Below are 20,554 nucleotides of genomic sequence, written 5' to 3'. Positions count from 1 at the left end.
GCAGTGACTCACACCTCCCGGTCGGTGCTCAGCAGGGGAGCACGTTCATACCACAACCACGACATCCTCAGCCAGGAACAAAATTAGCAGCAATTCCATCTCAGTGAAGAATCAGCCACAAAAACGATAAACCCCACCCAGAGAGCAGAGCAAGAGACGTTGTGCATGCTATGTCCAGTCATCACAATAGACGATAGACAATAGGTGCAGGAGGAGGCCATTTGGCCCTTCAAGCCAGCACCGCCATTCAATGTGATCATGGCTGATCATCCCCACTCAGAACCCCGTTCCTGCCTTCTCCCTAGATCCCCTGACTCCACTATTTTTAAGAGCCCTATCTAGCTCTCTCTTGAAAGCATCTAGAGAACTGGCCTCCACCGCCCTCAGAGGCAGAGAATTCCACAGACTCACCATTCTCCGTGAGAAAAAGTGTTTCCTCGTCTCCGTTCTAAATGGCTCACCCCTTATTCTTAAACTGTGGCCCCTGGTTCTGGACTCCCCCCAACATCGGGAACATATTTCCTGCCTCTAGCATGTCCAAACCCTTAATAATCTTATATGTTTCAATGTGACGCCCTCTCATAGAAACATAGAAACATAGAAATTAGGTGCAGGAGTAGGCCATTCGGCCCTTCGAGCCTGCACCGCCATTCAATATGATCATGGCTGCTCATCCAACTCAGTATCCCGTACCTGCCTTCTCTCCATACCCCCTGATCCCCTTAGCCACAAGGGCCACATCTAACTCCCTCTTAAATATAGCCAATGAACTGGCCTCAACTACCCTCTGTGGCAGAGAGTTCCAGAGATTCACCACTCTCTGTGTGAAAAAAGTTCTTCTCATTTCGGTTTTAAAGGATTTCCCCCTTATCCTTAAGCTGTGACCCCTTGTCCTGGACTTCCCTAACATCGGGAACAATCTTCCTGCATCTAGCCTGTCCAACCCCTTAAGAATTTTGTAAGTTTCTATAAGATCCCCTCCCAATCTTCTAAATTCTAGAGAGTATAAACCAAGTCTATCCAGTCTTTCTTCATAAGACAGTCCTGTCATCCCAGGAATCAGTCTGGTGAACCGTCTCTGCACTCCCTCTATGGCAATAATGTCCTTCCTCAGATTTGGAGACCAAAACTGTACGCAATACTCCAGGTGTGGTCCCACCAAGACCCTGTACAACTGCAGTAGTACCTCCCTGCTCCTATATTCAAATCCTTTTGCAATGAAAGCTAACATACCATTCGCTTTCTTTACTGCCTGCTGCACCTGCATGCCTACCTTCAATGACTGGTGTACCATGACACCTAGGTCTCGCTGCATCTCCCCCTTTCCCAAAAAGGCCTCATCCTTCTAAACTCCAGAGTGTCCAAACCCTGCCGCTCCATTCTCTCAGCATTTGACAGTCCCGCTATCCCGGGAATTAACCTTGTGAACCTACGCTGCACTCCCTCAATGGCAAGAATGTCCTTCCTCAAATTAGGGGACCAAAACTGCACACAATACTCCAGGTGTGGTCTCACTAGGGCTCTGTACAACTGCAGAAGGATCTCTTTGCTCCCACATTCGATTCCTCTTGTTATGAAGGCCAACATGCCATTCACTTTCTTCATTGCCTGCTGCACCTGCATGCTTACTTTCATAGACTGATGTACAAGGAGCCCCAGATCCCATTGTACTTCCCCTTTTCCCAACTTGACGGCATTTAGATACAGGGGTAGTGTTATTTAGAAGCATTGTGCTGCCTCCCCCTTGCTATGACCTACATCAACTCTTGGACAGACTATGCTTTGACTCTGAGAATCACGCCCATGTTCATCACCCTAACCCAGTTCCCCACCAAGCCACAAATCTCAGCAACCGGGCCGTGAATCCCTCCAATTTCCATCCATTTGCTCACCACGGATTTTCTTAGAAAAGCGGGATACAACAGACGATGTGAAACAGAGTGGTGGAATCATACAGCAGGGAAACACAATACTCTAGGTGTGGTCTCACTAGGGCCCTGTACAACTGCAGAAGGACCTCTTTGCTCCTATACTCAAATCCTCTTGTTATGAAGGCCAACATGCCATTCGCTTTCTTCACTGCCTGCTGTACCTGTATGCTTACTTTCAATGACTGATGTACAAGGACACCCAGATCTCGTTGCACTTCCCCTTTCCCAACTTGATAATGATCTGCCTTGCCAACAAAGTGGATAACCTGATGGGCCGCATGGCCTAATCCTGATCCTATAACTTATGAACTATGAACCGATGAACTTTTTATGTTCTCCAGAGATGCTGCCTGACCTGCTGAGTTACTCCAGCATTTCCTGTCTATCTTTGGTATAAACCAGAATCGGCAGTTCCTTTCTACACATTCTCTCTGAACCTTAATAATAATAATAATAATAATAATAATATCTTTTATTGTCATTGCACATAAGGGCAACGAGATATGGGTTTGCAGCTTCCATCCGATGTCATAACTTAAATAACTAATACAATTTAGATTTAGATACAGATACCCCAAGAACATGGTTTGTACAAAGAACATTACAACAGTAAGATGGTCAAAACATTTCAAACAGACTAAAGTGCAGATGTGTCTGTGCAACGTGACCATCCGAGGGAGACAGTCCATGGGGGGGTGGGGCACTCAGCAGTGCCGGTTCAGAGCCGCAATAGCTCTGGGAATGAAGCTGTTCCTGAGCCTGGAGGTTCGGGCGTAGAAGGCCTTGTAACGTCTGCCGGGGGGAAGTAGTTCAAACAGTCCGTTACAAGGGTGTGAGGAGTCTTTATGGATGCTGACGGCCTTCCTGAGGCAGCGTGTGTCGTAGATGCCCTCCAAGGCTGGTAGCTGTGTCCCAATGATCCTCTGCGCTCTGTGGACGACGCGCTGAAGAGCTCTCCTCTCCGCCTCCGTGCAGCTGAGATACCACACAGAGATGCCATTGGTTAGTATGCTCTCCGTGGTGCAGCGGTAGAAGGTTATCAGCAGCTGTTGGGGCAGACCAGTCTTTTTTAATGTTCTCAGGAAGAACAGTCGTTGCTGTGCCTTCTTGACCAGCGCAGCGGTGTTGGTGGACCATGTGAGGTCCTCTCAAATGTGAGTGCCCAGAAACTTAAAGCTGGACACTCTCTCCACACTGTCCCCGTAGATATCTTTCATATATTATCATAGTATCTGCCTCAACTAACTCCTCTGGCATCTCGTTCCATATACCTGTCTGTATGAAAAAGTCGGCCCTCAGATTCCTATTAAATCTTCCCCTCTCGCCTTAAACTTACCCCCTCTGGTTCAACTCTGAGCAAACGACCCTGTCTATTCTCCTCATGATTTTATACACCTCTATAAAATCACCCCTCAGCCTCCTGCACTCCAAGGAATAAAGTCTTAATTTCCCCAACCTCTCCCTGTATCTCAGGCCCTCAAGTCCTGGCAATATCCTTCTGAAACATCTGTACTCTCATTGAAGATAGACCCAAAAAGCTGGAGTAACTCAGCGGGTGAGGCAGCATCTCTGCGGAGAAGGAATGGGTGACGTTTCGGGTCGAGACCCTTCTTCAGACTGGTGTCAGGGGAGGGGGCAGGACAAAGATAGAATGTAGTCGGAGACAGTTAAGGACCTGTCCCACGAGCATGCAACTGCATGCGGCAAGCGCGACCAAAACCGGAAGCGAGCGCCGCGCGGAGGTCGAGTGACCCCCGTACAGGGCCGGTCCCACCAGCATGCGCCTGCACGCGGCAAGCGCGACCAATCCGGAAGCAGGGGCCGCGCGGAGGTCGAGTGATCCTGTACGAATTGACGTGAAGTTCGAGCGAAGTCCGCGGGAAGTTCGTGCTTGGCGTATGCCGTCAAGACGGTGCGTACGGCGTCGAGGCGGTGCGTACGCCCGTTGAGGCGTCTGCGGGCCGGCGGGCCGTTGCCGCGCGGAATTTTTCAACACTGTCAGTTTTTCGGAGCCCCGCGCGATGTCGGAACCAGCTCCGCACAACTGCATACGGCTCCGGCGATCGAAGTGGGACCGGCCCCGCGTGGCCGTACGGCTCAAGCGACCACGTTAGGTGCCGCTTGCCGCATGGAGTCGCATGCTCGTGGGACAGGCTCTTAAGACTGGTGGGAGAACTGGGAAGGGGAAGGGGATGGAGAGAGAAAGCAAGGGCTATCTGTACTTTCATATTATATACTGTATCTGCTTCCATAACCTCGATGTGAAAAAATTCTGCTCATGTTCATATTAAATCTTCAAATCGATGAAATGAAATGTATTAGGTGGCACGGTGGTGCAGCGGCACAGTCGGTACCTCGCAGCTCCAGAGACCCGGGTTCGATCCTTACTACGGGTGCTGTCTGTACAGTGTTTGTACGTTCACCATGTGACCGCATGGGATTTCAAAGTATTCCCGTATTCCAAAGAGGTACAAGTTTGGATTTGGTACGTGTAGATTGTTCCTAGTGTACAGGACAGTGTTAGTGTACAGGGTGATTGTTGGTCGGCACGGGCTCGATGGGCCGAAGGGACAGTTTACGCCTTGTATCTCTTTTTTTTTTTTTTTTTTTTGTGTTTATTTTATTAGAAGTTAATACAGCACAAAACAGTACAGTGGAACCTAATTTTAGGTGCCAACTATGTCATACCGTAATCCATTCTATGTACAACCTCTAGTTTTATGTTATGAGAAGGAAGTAAGCAAGACAAGAAAAAGAAAACAATAGAAAGAGGAAAAAGTGGAAAAATAGATGGTAGAGAGTAGAAAAACGTGAAGTGTGTATATAAAAAATAAAAAAAAAAAGAAAAAGTGGAAAGTAGAAATAGAAGAGAAGGCCCCTTAAAAGAGAATTTTTCAAATCTGTATTCGGAGATGTAGATCTATCCACGTCATGAACTGAAATCAGCAATCTTTACGGTACCGCTGCATCACATGATGCCAAAAAGTCGATGAAAGGAGATCAACTCCTTAAGAATTGGTCATATTTATCTATTAGTCGGAGTCTCATTTCTTCAAGGCGTGCTATGTCCATCATATTCCTAATCCACAATTTAACAGTTGGTATGGTTGTATTTTTCCAAAATTTAAGTATCAATTTCTTTCCAATTATTAACCCATAATTAAAAAAAACATTTTGGTCTTTATTTAAATTGGTATCTTCTCCTGTCATTCCAAATATCATCCATTACGTTTTGGGTTCTATTCTTGACTTGAAAAGCTTTGTAAATATATCAAATATATCATCCACTCCAAATTGTATTCAACTTTGTACATCCTACAAATGAATGTGTTATATTAGCGTTTTGAAACAAACATTTATCGCATCTGGGGGAGACGTTTGGATAAAATTTATTCAACCTCGTTTTTGAATAATATAGTCTATGTAATAATTTGAATTGAATTAAATATGTCTTGCATTAATAGAACAGTTATGTGTATTCATCAAATACTTTTCCCATCTATCCTTTGAGATCTTTATCATTAGCTCATGTTCCCAATCTTCCCTTAGTGCTTCCGTTGAGGGTGATTCTCTATTTAATATATTATTATAAAAGTATGATATTAATTTTTGTGAATCAGCCTTAATATTCATTGCTTCTTCTAAAGGGTCTAAAAATATAGTTTGAAATCTATGTGTATATTTCTTCATAAAGTCACATATCTGTATATATTTAAAATATTGATTATCCTTCAATTTAAATTTTAATTTTAATTGTTGAAATGATAACAGTTTGCCCAATTCATACATATCCCCTACTTTCCTAATCCCCCAATCTATCCTAATCCCCAATCTATCCCATTGTTGATATGTGTTGTCGATGAGAGAAGGTATCTCTGATGTCCAAAAGTCAAGTCTAAATGTGAAATGAAAAGCTAAGAATAAGGTTATTATCCCAGAAATCCATTTTCAACAAGGTCGAAGATGGTTTTGAGTCACCCCTTCAGGAGTGATGAAGGGTCTCGATCCAAACCGTCACCCGTTCTTTTTCTCCAGAGATGCTGCCTGACCCACTGAAGTACTCCTGCACTTTGTGTCTATCTTTGGTAGAAACCAGCATCTGCAGTTCCTTCCTACACCATCTGTCCAAATGTCTTTTAAAGGTCATAGTTGTATCTGCTCCTACAGCTTCCTCTGGCAGCTCGTTCCAGATACGGACCACCCTCCGAGTGAAAATGTAGCCCCTGACTTCCCTCTTAAATCTTCTCTGGGGAGAAGGCAGGAACGGGGTACTGATTGTGGATGATCAGCCATGATCACATTGAATGGCGGTGCTGGCTTGAAGGGCCGAATGGCCTACTGCGCCTATTGTCTATGTTTCTTTAAATTTAAATTCTTTAAATACACTCTGGAGTTTAGAAGGATGAGAGGTCATCTTATTGAAACATATAAGATTATTAAGGGTTTGGACACGCTAGAGGCAGGAAACATGTTCCCGATGTTGGGGGAGTCCAGAACAAGGGGCCACAGTTTAAGAATAAGGGGTAAGCCATTTAGAATGGAGACCAGGAAACACTTTTTCTCACAGAGAGTTGTGAGTCTGTGGGATTCTCTGCCTCAGAGGTCGGTGGAGGCCGGTTCTCTGGATACTTTCAAGAGAGAGCTAGATAGGGCTCTTAAAGATAGCGGAGTCAGGGGATATGGGGAGAAGGCAGGAACGGGGTACTGATTGGGTATGATCAGCCATGATCACATTAAATGGCGGTGCTGGCTGGAAGGGCCGAATGGCCTACTCCTGCACCTATTGTCTATTGTCTATTAAGCCACAATAAAGCTGACATCACTGTGTCTTCACCCCTTTCCATTTTATTTTGCAGATTGAAACTTCAAAACTGGAGCCCAAGATCCAGTCAAAAACTCTGGGCAAACGTTCCTTTTTCAATAAGGGTCTGTGATGTCTTCATCTCTCGGGACCGACGAAGAGAAAATCTACTGATTATGGTGTCTGATTGTTAATAATGACAGGGTCTTCCTTGCATAATTTGACTAATTGCTGCTAACTGCAAATCAACGTTATAAAATTCACACTGCATCGCCAGAGTCTTACTCATCGATTCTCCAGCCAGGAACTGTTTTGGTCGGGAAATCTCCCCTCACTCGGCTGACAGGGTTACTGGTCCCAGGCTGTTAGATACACAGGCTCGATAGGGCCATCCTCACCGTCCTGCTGGTGCTATTTCTTTCCCGTAGCTCTTTAAGTAACCTCAATGCTCTTCTGAAGCGTCTGAAGAAGGGTCCAAACCCAAAATGTAATCTTCCCAGCTGTTATCAGGCAACTGAACCATCCTGCCACAGCCAGAGAGCAGAGCTGAACTACTATCTACCTCTTTGATGGGCCTTGGACTATCCTTGATCGGACTTTACTGGCTTTACCTTGCACTGAACGTTATTCCCCTATCATGTATCTCTACACTGTATATTGTAATCATGTGTTGTCTTTCTGCTAACTGGTTAGCACGCAACACAAGCCTTTCACTGTACCTCGGCACACATGACAATAACCTGCACTGAACAACAGAAGGTTCCTGACCCAAAACGTCATCAATCTAATCTAAAGCAGGATCCCAACACGAAACATCATCAGTCTAACCTGAAGAAGGCTTCCCGACCCGAAACATCAAGTCTAATCTGAAGAAAGGTCCTGACATATAACATCATCATTTAATCTGAAGATGGGTCCCGCCCTCAAACATTGTCTGTCTAATTTGAAAGGTCCTGACCCGAAGCGGTGTTTGTCTAATCGGAAGAAGGCTTCTCGACCCGAAACATCAAGTCTAATCTGAAGAAGGCTTCCTGACCCGAAGCGCCGCGTGTCCATTCCCTCCACAGATGCTGCCTGACCCGCTGAGTTCCCGTGCTTTTGCTGAAGATTCCAGCATCTGCAGTCGCTCGTGTCTTCACCGCTCCACTCCCCTGCAATTTTCTCTGTGAGCTGTTAACGCAGTTCACCTCCTCTCCTCCGCCAATCTTCAAGCTGGTGGATTCCAGCCCACAGTGGCTGTGCCCCTTCTCCCCTTTGGTTCCTTTTGCCAATCAGCAGAGATTCAGCTCAGTCTGGATTTGAGATACAGCACGGAAACAGGCCCTTCTGAAAAAAAACGGCACCCATTCCTTCTCTCCAGAGCTGCTGCCTGTCCCGCTGAGTTTCCCCCAGCTTTTCCGTGTCTACCTCCAGTAGCAATGTTACAAAATTTTGGGATTTAAAAAATCAAGTCTGCAATTTATCCCATCAAATAAAGCATAACAATAAGTTTAATTTGACACCTAATTCACTTTCATATCTCAAGTAATAAAAATGTTATGGCCATTTTCATACTGGGAAATTAGCATCTTGTTCCCTATTGATTTTCTATGGACATAACAAAAAAGCTGTGATCGTGGACAGTCAAAAGCCCATAACCTTCTTAAAAATTAAGAGAACTGAATGAAATTTTCAGTTATCATAGATTGAAGCATTCTGAAACAAATATAAAATAATCTTACCTGGATGACCTGAAATTAAAGCATATAATTAGTTAGTTACCCAATTGTAGCTAATTTCAAACTTCAATTACTAGTCTAAACATCTATCCATTTCTTAATAAATGATTAACATTTTTAAATAGCCTAAGTGTCCAAATAATATTCACAAATAATTCACAATAAAACATGATTTTTAAATCTCATTTACATCAATTTATAAGCCAAATGGAAGGAATTTAGTGTTCATTTGCTGTAAATTAAAGTCTAATTTAAATCAGCTTTCTAGTGGGTTCCTGTGAACGCGCTGGTTTAGAACGTTCACATTGCGCTGGATTTGTGCCCTCAAGTGCCCAGAAAAATACTGCGGGATATAAAGAGCCCAAAATGAGCTACTCGCTATAGAAAACTTTATATACAGGGTTATACACAAGCCCCATTTAGTGTAAAAATAAGGTACATACCTTTAATTGTTTGCTTTATAAAACCCTGGGGCTGCGAGAGGTTGCGGAGTGAGAGAGTGATTTTTAAACTACTATAAATATTATACAAGGCCATAAAAACTAATAATACCTTTTGCGACGGGGTCTTTCAGCGTTAATGATTTACTAGGCTGAACATTTTCGATTGGAACAGCCTAGTAAAAATCGCGTTTTAAACCCGCCCCCTCTAAACAGCGCCAAAATCACACACAAGGGGTGGGGCAGATGCTCAGCCACGATTCAGGTACGTTTTGTAACATACCTACCTCCAGCCCACCGAATCCGCGCCGACCAGCGATCCCCGCACACTAACACTGTCCTACACACACTAACTTGGGACAATTTTACATTTATACCGAAGCCAATTAACCTACAAACCTGCACGTCTTTGGAGCGTGGGAATGAACCGGAGCACCCGGAGAAAACCCACGCAGGTCACGTCAAGTCAGGTCAAGTTTATTCGTCACATACACATACGGGATGTGCAGTGAAATGAAAAGTGGCGATGCTCGCGGACATTGTGCAAACAAACAAACAAAGAACCAGACAAACTACAAACAGAATGGAACAGAATCACATATTCTTTTACATTAAATACTGTGGGTGGAAGGAAAAAGGGAAAGAAAACAGCAATTTAAAAAAAAGCAGTATAGTTAGTCCCTGGTGAGATAGGAGTTTACAGTCCTAATGGCCTCTGGGAAGAAACTCCTTCTCAACCGAGGAGAACTTACAAACTCCGTGCAGACAGCACCCGTAGTCGGGATTGAACCCGGGTCTCCGGCACTGTGAGGCAGCGACTCTTCCGCTGCGCCACCGTGCTGCCCAGGTTTTAGGGGATAACTTGCTAAACAGGCAGCGATGTGCAAGTGTGCCCAATGAGAGCTTGGCACTTATCACACTGAGTCCTCCACTGACATTCACTCCCTCCGCTCCAAGGCAGTGAGAGGCTCCGGCCTTGCAACTCAACATCAATTATCATCTGTGGAGCAGAGGGGGAGGGAGAGGCAGCAGGTTGAATTCACACTCATATTCTTTACTCTTTATTCCTGCCACTTCTGAAGACGGGTGTCGGCCCTGTTCAATTTCTCCAGAGATGCTGCCTAACCCGCTGAGTTACTCCAGCACTCTGTGTATATAACCATATAACAATTACAGCACGGAAACAGGCCATCTCGGCCCTACAAGTCCGTGCTGAACAACTTTTTTTCCCTTAGTCCCACCTGCCTGCACTCATACCATAACCCTCCATTCCCTTCTCATCCATATGCCTATCCAATTTATTTTTAAATGACACCAATGAACCTGCCTCCACCACTTCCACTGAAAGCTCATTCCACGATGTCTATCTCTTGCTCCTCTTTACTCTACAGCGTGTGAACGACACATCATGCTCCAATGTGCCAATGAATTGCTTGGGTTAGCATTACTTGCATGTTTAGTGTCATTTAGAGGGTGGAAACAGGCCCTTCGGCCCACCGAGCCCATGCCGACCAGCAGTTACCCACTCACACTAGTTCCATCCTACACACTAGGGGGCAGTTTACAGAGGCTATTTAACGTACAAATTCGCGATAAATCACGGAAACAGGCCTGTCGGCCCACTGAGTCCGCACCGACCAGCGATCCCCGCACATTAACACTAGCCTACACCAGCAGCAATTTTTATATTTTTACATTTACCAAACCAATTAACCCACAAACCTGTACGTCTTTGGAGCGTGGGAGGAAACTGAAGATCTTGGGGGGGAAACCCCTCGGTCACGGGGAGAACGTACAAACTCCGTACAGACATGCACCCGTAGCCAGGATTGAAATCGGATCTCTGGCGCTGTGAGCACTGTTGGGCAGGAACTCTACCTGTACAAACAAGTACCTGTCAACCTCCACCTTAAAAATCCCCATTGATGGCCTCCACAGTCGTCTGTGGCAATTAAATCCGCCTCTAATTCTGAGGCTGTGGCCTCTGGTCCTCGACTCTCCCAGAAACATCCTCTCCACATCCACTCTATCCAGGCCTTTCAATAAGGTCCTCCCCAAACCCATCAGTACAGGCCCAGTGCCGACAAACGCTCATCATAGGTTAACCCACTCATTCCTGGGATCGTTCTTGTAAACCTCCTCTGAACCCTCTCCAGAGCCAGCACATCCTTCCTCGGATATGGGGCCCAAAACTGCTCACATTATTCCAAATGAGGTCTAACCAGCACCTTATAGAGCCTCAGCATGATGTCAAGACCAAATTGTATCTGCACATAATCCATATCCCTCCATTCCCTGCATATCCATGTGCCTCATTGAACATCTCCTAAATGCCACTATCGTATTAGCAGAACGCTCCTCAGTAATCCCTCTCCCCCACTGGTGATGCAGAAGGATCTCGCCCCGAAACGTCACCTATTCCTTCTCTCCAGAGACACTGCCTGTCCCGCTGAGTTACTCCAGCATTTTGTGTCTGCCATAGAAACATGGAAACATAGAAAATAGGTGCAGGAGGGGGCCATTCGCCCATTCGAGCCAGCACCGCCATTCATTGTGATCATGGCTGACCTTCCCCAATCAATAACCCGCGCCTGCCTTCTCCCCATATCCCTTGATTCCACCAGCCCCTAGAGCTCTATCTAATTCTCTCTTAAATCCATCCAGTGATTTGGACTCCGCTGCCCTCTGCGGCAGGGAATTCCACAAATTCACAACTCTCTGGGTGAAAACGCTTTTTCTCACCTCAGTCTTAAAGGCCTTAAAGGTCTTAAAGGCCTCCCCTTTATTTTAAGACTGTGGCCCCTGGTTCTGGACTTCTGGGGAGTCCAGAACCAGGGGTCACAGTTTAAGAATAAGGGGTAAGCCATTTAGAACGGAGACGAGGAAACACTTTTTCTCACAGAGAGTGGTGAGTCTGTGGAATTCTCTGCCTCAGAGGGCGGTGGAGGCCGGTTCTTTTGCTTTCAAGAAAGAGCTAGATAGGGCTCTTAAAAATAGCGGAGCCAGGGGATATGGGGAGAAGGCAGGAACGGGGTACTGATTGGGGATGATCAGCCATGATCACATTGAATGGCGGTGCTGGCTCGAAGGGCCAAAACGCCTACTCCTGTACCTATTGTCTATTGTCACCCAACATTGGGAAAATTTTTCCTGCATATAGCTTGTCCAGTCCTTTTATGATTTTATATGTTTCTATCAGATCCCCCCTCATCCTTCTAAACTCCAGTGAATACAAGCCTAGTCTTTTCAATCTTTCCTCATATGACAGTCCCGCCATCCAAGGGATCAATCTTGTGAACCTACGTTGCACTGCCTCAATCACAAGGATGTCCTGCCTCAAATTAGGAGACCAAAGCTGCGCAATGTTAATCCAGATCCCTTGTTCCCGCACTCCGCACTTCCTCTCTCACAACCCCAAGAAAGACTCCCATCTGTTACGACTAACTAGGCTATTAGCTGAGCAAAAGTTTGTAAAGTTGGGTTACAAGCACGGAAGGTGTGTTCACAACAGTCCCTGTCAGACTGTTAATCCATCTGCAACTCTTTCACTCTGCTCTCTCAGGAAACATTAAAAAAAAATAATAACCTGCTCCTAAAAATAAAAGCAACAATCATTGAGTATCAGCAACGGGAATAGTGGGCTCCCAACTTGGAATAGCACCCCTCAAAACGGGCCTCAAGAAGGGTCTCCACCCGAAACGCAACCCACCTATTTCGTTTCTCCTGAGATGCTGCCTGACCCGCTGAGTTACTCCAGCATTTTGTATCTACCTTCGGTGTAAGCCAGCATCTGCAGTTCCTTCCTACACATCGTCGATAAGCCCGTGTCTGGGGCTGGATGTGTGGGGCTATGATTGTATTCCATCTGGTGATGCAGTAACTCAGAAAGAATGAAGCACAAGTTTCACAATGCCGATTCACTTTTCAAACCGTTACTTTTTAAAACGATTAATATGTCTTAAAATGAATAATATGTCTTAAAATGAATTTGTTTCTGTTATTTCTATTCTAAGCACAGAAAATCTCAGTATGTCTTATACACACACACGCACGCACACACACACGCACACACACACACACGCACACACACACACACGCACACACACGCGCGAACACACACATACACACACACACATACACCCACACACATACACCCACACACACACACTCGCACACACACATACACACACACACACAGACACACACACACACACACAGACACACACACACACATACACACGCGCACACACATACACACACACACACATACACCCACACACACACACACACACACTCGCACACACACATACACACACACACAGACACTCACACACACACAAAGACACAAGCATGCACGCATACACATACACTCGCAGAAACACACATTCACACTCATAGATATACATGCACACATAGACAGACACACACATTCACACATAGACACACATGTACACAGAGAGGCACACACGTATACACACAGGCACACACGTATACACACAGACACTCATTTGCACACACACAGACGCACATTTGCACACACAGACACACATTTACACACACACATTTACACACACACGCATTTACATACACAGACACACATTCACGCACAGACAGAATGTAGGCGGCGCGACTCTGGTCAGCAGCGGCCTCTGCAGCCTGTCCGCGTTTTTATTATTTTTTGTCTGTGTTTTTATGTAGTTTTTGTTATTTTATGTCGGGGTGTGTGTGTGGGGGGGCAGGGGTGGGGTGGGGGGGGGGGGGAAACTTTTGAATCTCTCCCTGCACTGGAGAGACCCGACCTTTTCTCGTCGGGTCTCAGTTGTCGTTGGGGCCGCAACGAGGAGCGGCCTCCAACAGGAAGAAGCCGGGGACTCTGGTGCTACGACTCACCGTCGCCGTCGCGGAGCTGGCCGAGACCGGAGCGGGTGGAGCGGTGGAGGAGCGCTGCTGCTGCTGCTGCTGCTGCTGATTCGGAGGCTGCTACTGCGGGTCTGCGGACGGCGGCACCGGGAGCCCGCGGGTCCCTGGAGGGAGACCGCTTTTCAGGGCTCCTGCAACGGCGACTTCTCCCGCCCGAGTTGCGGGGTCGAAGAGCTCCTGGAGCGGGGCCTAACATCACTGCCCCGCGCGGCTTGGAATGGCCGCGGGACTATGCGAGCGCACGCCGGGGGCTCTAACACCAAGACCCGGTACGCGACCTCGCACCACCCGGCGTGGCTTTAATGGCCGCGGGACAATCGCCATCGCCAGCCGGGGGCTTTGACTTTGACTCTGACATCGGGGGGGGGGGGAGAGTGCAGTGGGGAGATAAGTTTTTTTGGCCTTCCATCACAGCTATGTGATGGATGTTTATGTAAAATGTAATTATGTTGTGTCTGGGGTTTATTTGTGTGTAATGTATGGCTGCAGAAACAGCATTTCATTTGGACCTCCAGGGGTCCAAATGACAAATAAATAGACTATTGACTATTGACATACATTTACACACACGTGTACACACAGGCACTCACATTTACATACACACGTATTTACATGCACACAGCCATTTACGCACACGCGTACACACACACACATACACACACACACACATTTACACCCGCGTACCTCGTGGGCTGTATTTTCCACTGGGATTAGTGAGATATTACTGCATCCTGACACAGCACCTTAGCCACAGATAGTCACCAGGAGTTTGAGGATGTGACCAGTAAAGAGGTGAATGCTACACCGTGCCCCCGTGCTTTCACAGTGTGAAGGCAACCTGTCCGCTGTGGCACAACTATTTGTCACGAATGACTCACACGACACCTGTTAACCAATGTGTTGAGATGAGAAAAGAATCACTGAATTGAATGAAGGGTCTTCCTGCCACTTCTGCCTGTGTTTGTGGTGGTAGGAGTCTTGTGTGACTGTTTTGTGACCACACACGTTGAACAGTTAGGTGGTACAGCACAGAAACAAGCCCTTCAGTCCAACAGCTCCATCCAAGACCGCGGGAGATTGCAATGAGTTGTGGACGCAGCCCAGACCATCACACAAACCGACCTCCCTTCCATTGACTCCATCTACACCTCACGCTGCCTCAGCAAGGCCAGCAGCATCATCAAGGACCAGTCTCACCCCCGGCCACTCCCTCTTCTCCCCTCTCCCATCATCGGGCAAGAGGCACAGAAGTGTGAAAACGCACACATCTCCAGATTCAGGGACAGTTTCTTCCCGGCTGTTATCAGGCAACTGAACCATCCTACCACAACCAGAGAGCAGTGCTGAATTAACCCCATTGGTGACCCTCGGACTATCCATGATTGGACTTTACTGGCTTTACCTTGCACTAAACGTCACTCCCTTATCATTTAGGAGATTGAGAGGGGATCTTATAGAAACTTACAAAATTTCTAAGGGGTTGGACAGGCTAGATGCAGGAAGATTGCTCCCGATGTTGGGGAAGTCCAGGACAAGGGGTCACAGCTTAAGGATAAGGGGGAAATCCTTTAAAACCGAGATGGGAAGAACTTTTTTCACATAGAAAGTGGTGAATCTCTGGAACTCTCTGCCACAGAGGGTAGTCGAGGCCAGTTCATTGGCTATATTTAAGAGGGAGTTAGATGTGGCCAAGGGGATCATAGGGTATGGAGAGAAGGCAGGTACGGGATACTGAGTTGGATGATCAGCCATGATCATATTGAATGGCGGTGCAGGCTCGAAGGGCCGAATGGCCTACTCCTGCACCTAATTTCTATGTATCCATCCATACATTGTAAATGGTTCGATTGTAATCATGTATTGCCTTTCCGCTGACTGGATAGCACGCAACAAAACCTCGGTACACGTGACAATAATAAGCAAAACTAAACCCTTCGGGATGTGGGAGGAAACCGGAGCATCCCTGGAGGCAACCCACTGGGTGAATGCACAATATCCTGTTCCCAGAGTAGGGGAATCAAGAAGCAGAGGTCACAGCTTTAAGGGGCTGTCCCACCGCGGCAACCTAATCTGCCAGTTCTGGCGAGTTTGCCCTCGACTCCTACTCACAGCACGGTCGACACGAGGTCCTAGGAGGTCTTTGTAACTCTCCTTCATGCTCGAGAGTGGTCCCCCGCGTACTCGAGGCCTCAGCTAGGTCGCGGAGTATTTTGCAACATGCTGACAAATGCCCGCGAGTAAAAAAAGGTCGCCATGGAAAAAAATCAATATTTTTTTTACTCGTAGGTTTAGTCGAGGTAGGTCGTGGTAGGTCGGCATGTTAGTCGTAGATCATTGAGGGTAGTCGAAAGTAATCGAAGATTAGTCGTAGATAGTCTTCAACATAGTCGACGTGGAGAGTGAAGGAGGTTGCCTTCACTCTCCACTATTCGGTGTCCAATTTTCCCGAAGCTAGTTGAAGCTAATCTTCAACATAGTCGAATGAGGTCTTCTACATGACATATTTTCAAACTCACCTATACTTTACTAAACTCGCCAATTAGGTTGTCGCAGTGGGACAGCCCCTTTAAGTAGGAGGGCAAAGGTTGAATTGATATCTGAGGAGCAACCTCTTTGCACAGAGGGTGGTGGCTGCATGGAACGAGATACTAGAGGCGATAGATTAGATTAGATTAGATTTGTTTATTGTCATTCAGACCTCTCGGTCTGAACAAAATTTCGTCTCCCTGCAGTCGTACAAATAATTTAAAAAATGACAAAAACACACAATCAACACAAATTTAACATCCACCACAGTGAGTTCACCAAACACATCCTCACTGTGATGGAAGGCAAAATCTTAAAGTCTCTGTCTCTTCCTTCTTTGTTCTCCCTCTGCACCGAGGCGATCCAGGCTCCAGATGTTGTGACCCCACCGGGTGATGGTAAATCCCGCGGCTCAACCGTGCTCCGTGAACGGGCTGGTTCAAACTCCGCGAGTGGTCGCTGCCTCCGCCGCCGCCACAGCTCCGAGGCCGAGTCGGGTCTCCGCTGCCTCCGCCACGGTTCAGGGGCCGAGTCGGGTCTCCGCTGCCGCTGCTGCTGGTTCACAAGTTATAGGCCATTGGACCCATCGAGTCTACTTCGCCATTCAAGCATGGCTGATCTGAGGAAGGACATCCTTGTGATCGAGGCAGTGCAGCGTAGGTTCACCAGATTGATCCCTGGGATGGCGGGACTGTCGCATGAGGAAAGACTGAAAAGACTAGGCTTGTATTCACTGGAGTTTAGAAGAATGAAGGGGGATCTTATAGAAACATATAAAATTATAAAAAGGACTGGACAAGCTAGATGCAGGAAAAATATTCCCAATGTTGGGCGAGTCCAGAACCAGGGGCCACAGTCTTAGAATAAAGGGGAGGTCATTTAAGATTGAGGTGAGAAAAAACTTTTTCACCCAGAGAGTTGTGAATTTGTGGAATTCCCTGCCACAGAGGGCAGTGGAGGTCACGTCACTGGATGGATTTAAGAGAGAGTTAGATAGAGCTCTAGGGGCTAGTGTAGTCAAGGGATATGGGGAGAAGTCAGGCACGGGTTATTGATAGGGGACGATCAGCCATGATCACAATGAATGGCGGTGCTGGCTCGAAGGGCTGAATGGCCTCCTCCTGTACCTATTTTGTATGTTTCTATGTTTCTATCTCCTAATCCCATATGCCACGGATAGGAAAGGTTCTCGAGAGATATGACCCAGGCCCGGTGCCACAATTTCCTCATGCCAACCAAGACGCTACATCTACACTGATCCCAGCAATAGCAACCTGAAGGATAAGTTTTCTACATAAAGGGTGGTGTCTCTCAGGACGTCCACAGTGCACAGATACGGGATAAGGGATTCATGCTCAGGGCAAGATAAAGTCCCATTAAAGATAGTCCGAATATCTCCCAATGAGGTAGATGGTAGCTCAGGATCGCTCTCTAGTTGGTGAGAGGATGGTTCAGTTGCCTGATAACAGCTGGGATGAAACTGTCCCTGAATCTGGAGGTGTGTGCGTTTTCACACTTCTGTCCCTCTTGCCCGATGGGAGAGGGGAGAAGAGGGAGTCAAGTCACTTTTATTTCTATAGCACATTCAAAAACAACTCTCGTTGACAAAAGTGCTTTACATCATTACAGCGTTACAGAGATAGGTTGAATAAGTTAGGTCTTTATTCTCTGGAGCGCAGAAGGTTAAGGGGGGACTTGATAGAGGTCTTTAAAATGATGAGAGGGATAGACAGAGTTGATGTGGACAAGCTTTTCCCACTGAGAGTAGGGAAGATTCAAACAAGAGGACATGACTTCAGAATTAAGGGACAGAAGTTTAGGGGTAATATGAGGGGGAACTTCTTTACTCAGAGAGTGGTAGCGGTGTGGAATGAGCTTCCAGAGGAAGTGGTGGAGACAGGTTCATTGGTATCAGTTAAAAATAAATTGGATAGGCATATGGATGAGAAGGGAATGGAGGGTTATGGTATGAGTGCAGGCAGGTGGGACTAAGGGAAAAAAAAGTTGTTCGGCACGGACTTGTAGGGCCGAGATGGGCTGTTTCCGTGCTGTAATTGTTATATGGTTATATGGTTACATCATATTCCGCCGGGGCAGCTTGCATCCTGATGGCATGAATGTTGAATTCTCCCAATTTTGCTAGCCCTTGCTGTCTCCTCCCCTTCCTTAACCCTCGAGCTGTATCCTCCCATCCCCCCGCCCTCGGGCTCCCCCTCCTCCCCCTTTTCCTTCCTTCTCCCCCCCCACCCCCCATCAGTCTGAAGAAGGGTTTCGGCCCGAAACGTCGCCTATTTCCTTCGCTCCATAGATGCTGCTGCTGCACCCGCTGAGTTTCTCCAGCATTTTTGTGTGCTTTACATCGGTGCAGGTACTAACAGTGGTACATGGATCAACAATACATATACAAATACATACATACAGCGCTCGCTCAAGAAACGCGTGTGAGTAGAAATAAGTTTGAAGTCTCAACATAAAGGAGTGGATGGAGGGGGCAGTTCTGATGGGACGAGAGATGCTGTTCCACAGTCTAGGAGCTGCAACCGCAAAGGTGCGGTCGCCCCTGAGCTTATGTCTAGACCGCGGGATGTTCAGTAGCCCCAAGTCGGCCGATCTGAGGGGCCTGGAGGTGTTGTGGTGGGTGAGCAGACTTTTGATGTAGGTGGGGGCAAGCTCGTTAAGGGCTTTGTAGACATAAAGGAGGATCTTGAAATTTATTCAAAACCGCACAGGGAGCCAGTGGAGAGAGGCCAGGATCGGGGTGATGTGGTCCCTTTTTCGGCTGCCCGTCAGGAGTCTCGCTGCGGCGTTTTGGACCAATTGCAGGCGGGACAGGGAAGATTGGCTGATGCCAGTGTAAAGGGAGTTACAGTAGTCAAGGTGGGAGGAGATGAATGAAGGTCGTCAAATTGGAGAAATGGTTTTATTTGGAGGGAGGGGGGGTGGCCGGGGTGAGACTGGGAGAGCAGAGAAAGCACTGGGACAGAACGGTCGCCTTTACCACTGGCTGGTCAGATGCTCCCCCACCCTCTGCCCCCCTGCTCAGCTCACTCATAGGGTCAAGAGGCAAGACTGTTTTACTGTCATCTGTCCCAAAACGGAACAATGAAATTCTTACTTACAGCAAGGTTTGTAAACAGATATGTAGCAGTTCAATATATATATATACAGTATACACTATATATATACTGTGTAAATATATACATATGTGGGTGTGTTTATGTATGTATATTTATATATATATTAAACATACATAAAACGCACACACGCACACATACTGTATATTTAAGATACACACATATACATATATATATATAAAACCATAAGGCTATTAAACACTACAACCTCCAAACAAGCTCCAAACTACATTCAAGATTCAAGTGAGTTTATTGTCATGTGTCCCTGTATAGGACAATGAAATTCTTGCTTTGCTTCAGCACACAGAACATAGTAGGCATTTACTACAGAGCAGATCAGTGTGTCCATATACCATGATATAAATATATACACACATGAATAAATAAACTGATAAAGTGCAAATAGCAGAAAGTGGTTATTAATAATCAGAGTTTTGTCCGAGCCAGGTTTAATAGCCTGATGGCTGTGGGGAAGTAGCTATTCCTGAACCTGGACGTTGCAGTCTTCAGGCTCCTGTACCTTCTACCTGAATGTAGCAGGGAGATGAGTGTGTGGCCAGGATGGTGTGGGTCTTTGATGATACTGCCAGCCTTTTTGAGGCAGCGACTGCGATAAATCCCCTCGATGGAAGGAAGGTCAGAGCCGATGATGGACTGGGCAGTGTTTACTACTTTTTGGAGTCTTTTCCTCTCCAGAGCGCTCAAGTTGCCGAACCAAGCCACGATGCAACCGGTCAGCATGCTCTCTACTGTGCACCTGTAGAAGTTAGAGAGAGTCTTCCTTGACAAACCGACTCTCCGTAATCTTCTCAGGAAGTAGAGGCGCTGACTTGCTTTCTTGATAATTGCATCAGTGTTCTCGGACCAGGAAAGATCTTCAGAGATGTGCACACCCAGGAATTTGAAGCTCTTGGCCCTTTCAACCTTTCGACCCATTGATATAAACGGGGCTGTGGGTCCCCCTCCTATTCCTTCCAAAGTCCACAATCAGTTCCTTGGTTTTGCTGGTGTTGAGGGTCAGGTTATTGTGCTGGCACCATATGGACAGTTGCTCGATCTCTCTTCTATACTCTGACTCATCCCC

General features: G+C 46.7%; 1 protein-coding gene across 1 annotated transcript in view; it reads left to right on the top strand.

The window, feature by feature from the left end:
• LOC129694297 (sideroflexin-5-like) overlaps positions 1–8,037 on the top strand; it is a 237,661-nt gene extending 229,624 nt beyond the window's left edge. Inside the window, 1 exon segment of the mRNA XM_055631006.1 lies at positions 6,788–8,037. Within this exon segment, the coding sequence (XP_055486981.1) occupies positions 6,788–6,865 (78 nt within the window). The 3' untranslated portion in view covers positions 6,866–8,037.
• Positions 8,038–20,554: the final 12,517 nt, after the last annotated feature.

The sequence above is a fragment of the Leucoraja erinacea genome, unplaced genomic scaffold (genome assembly GCF_028641065.1).
Source record: "Leucoraja erinacea ecotype New England unplaced genomic scaffold, Leri_hhj_1 Leri_60S, whole genome shotgun sequence".
Lineage (NCBI taxonomy): Eukaryota > Metazoa > Chordata > Chondrichthyes > Rajiformes > Rajidae > Leucoraja > Leucoraja erinaceus.
This window is presented reverse-complemented; position numbering and strand designations above follow the sequence as displayed.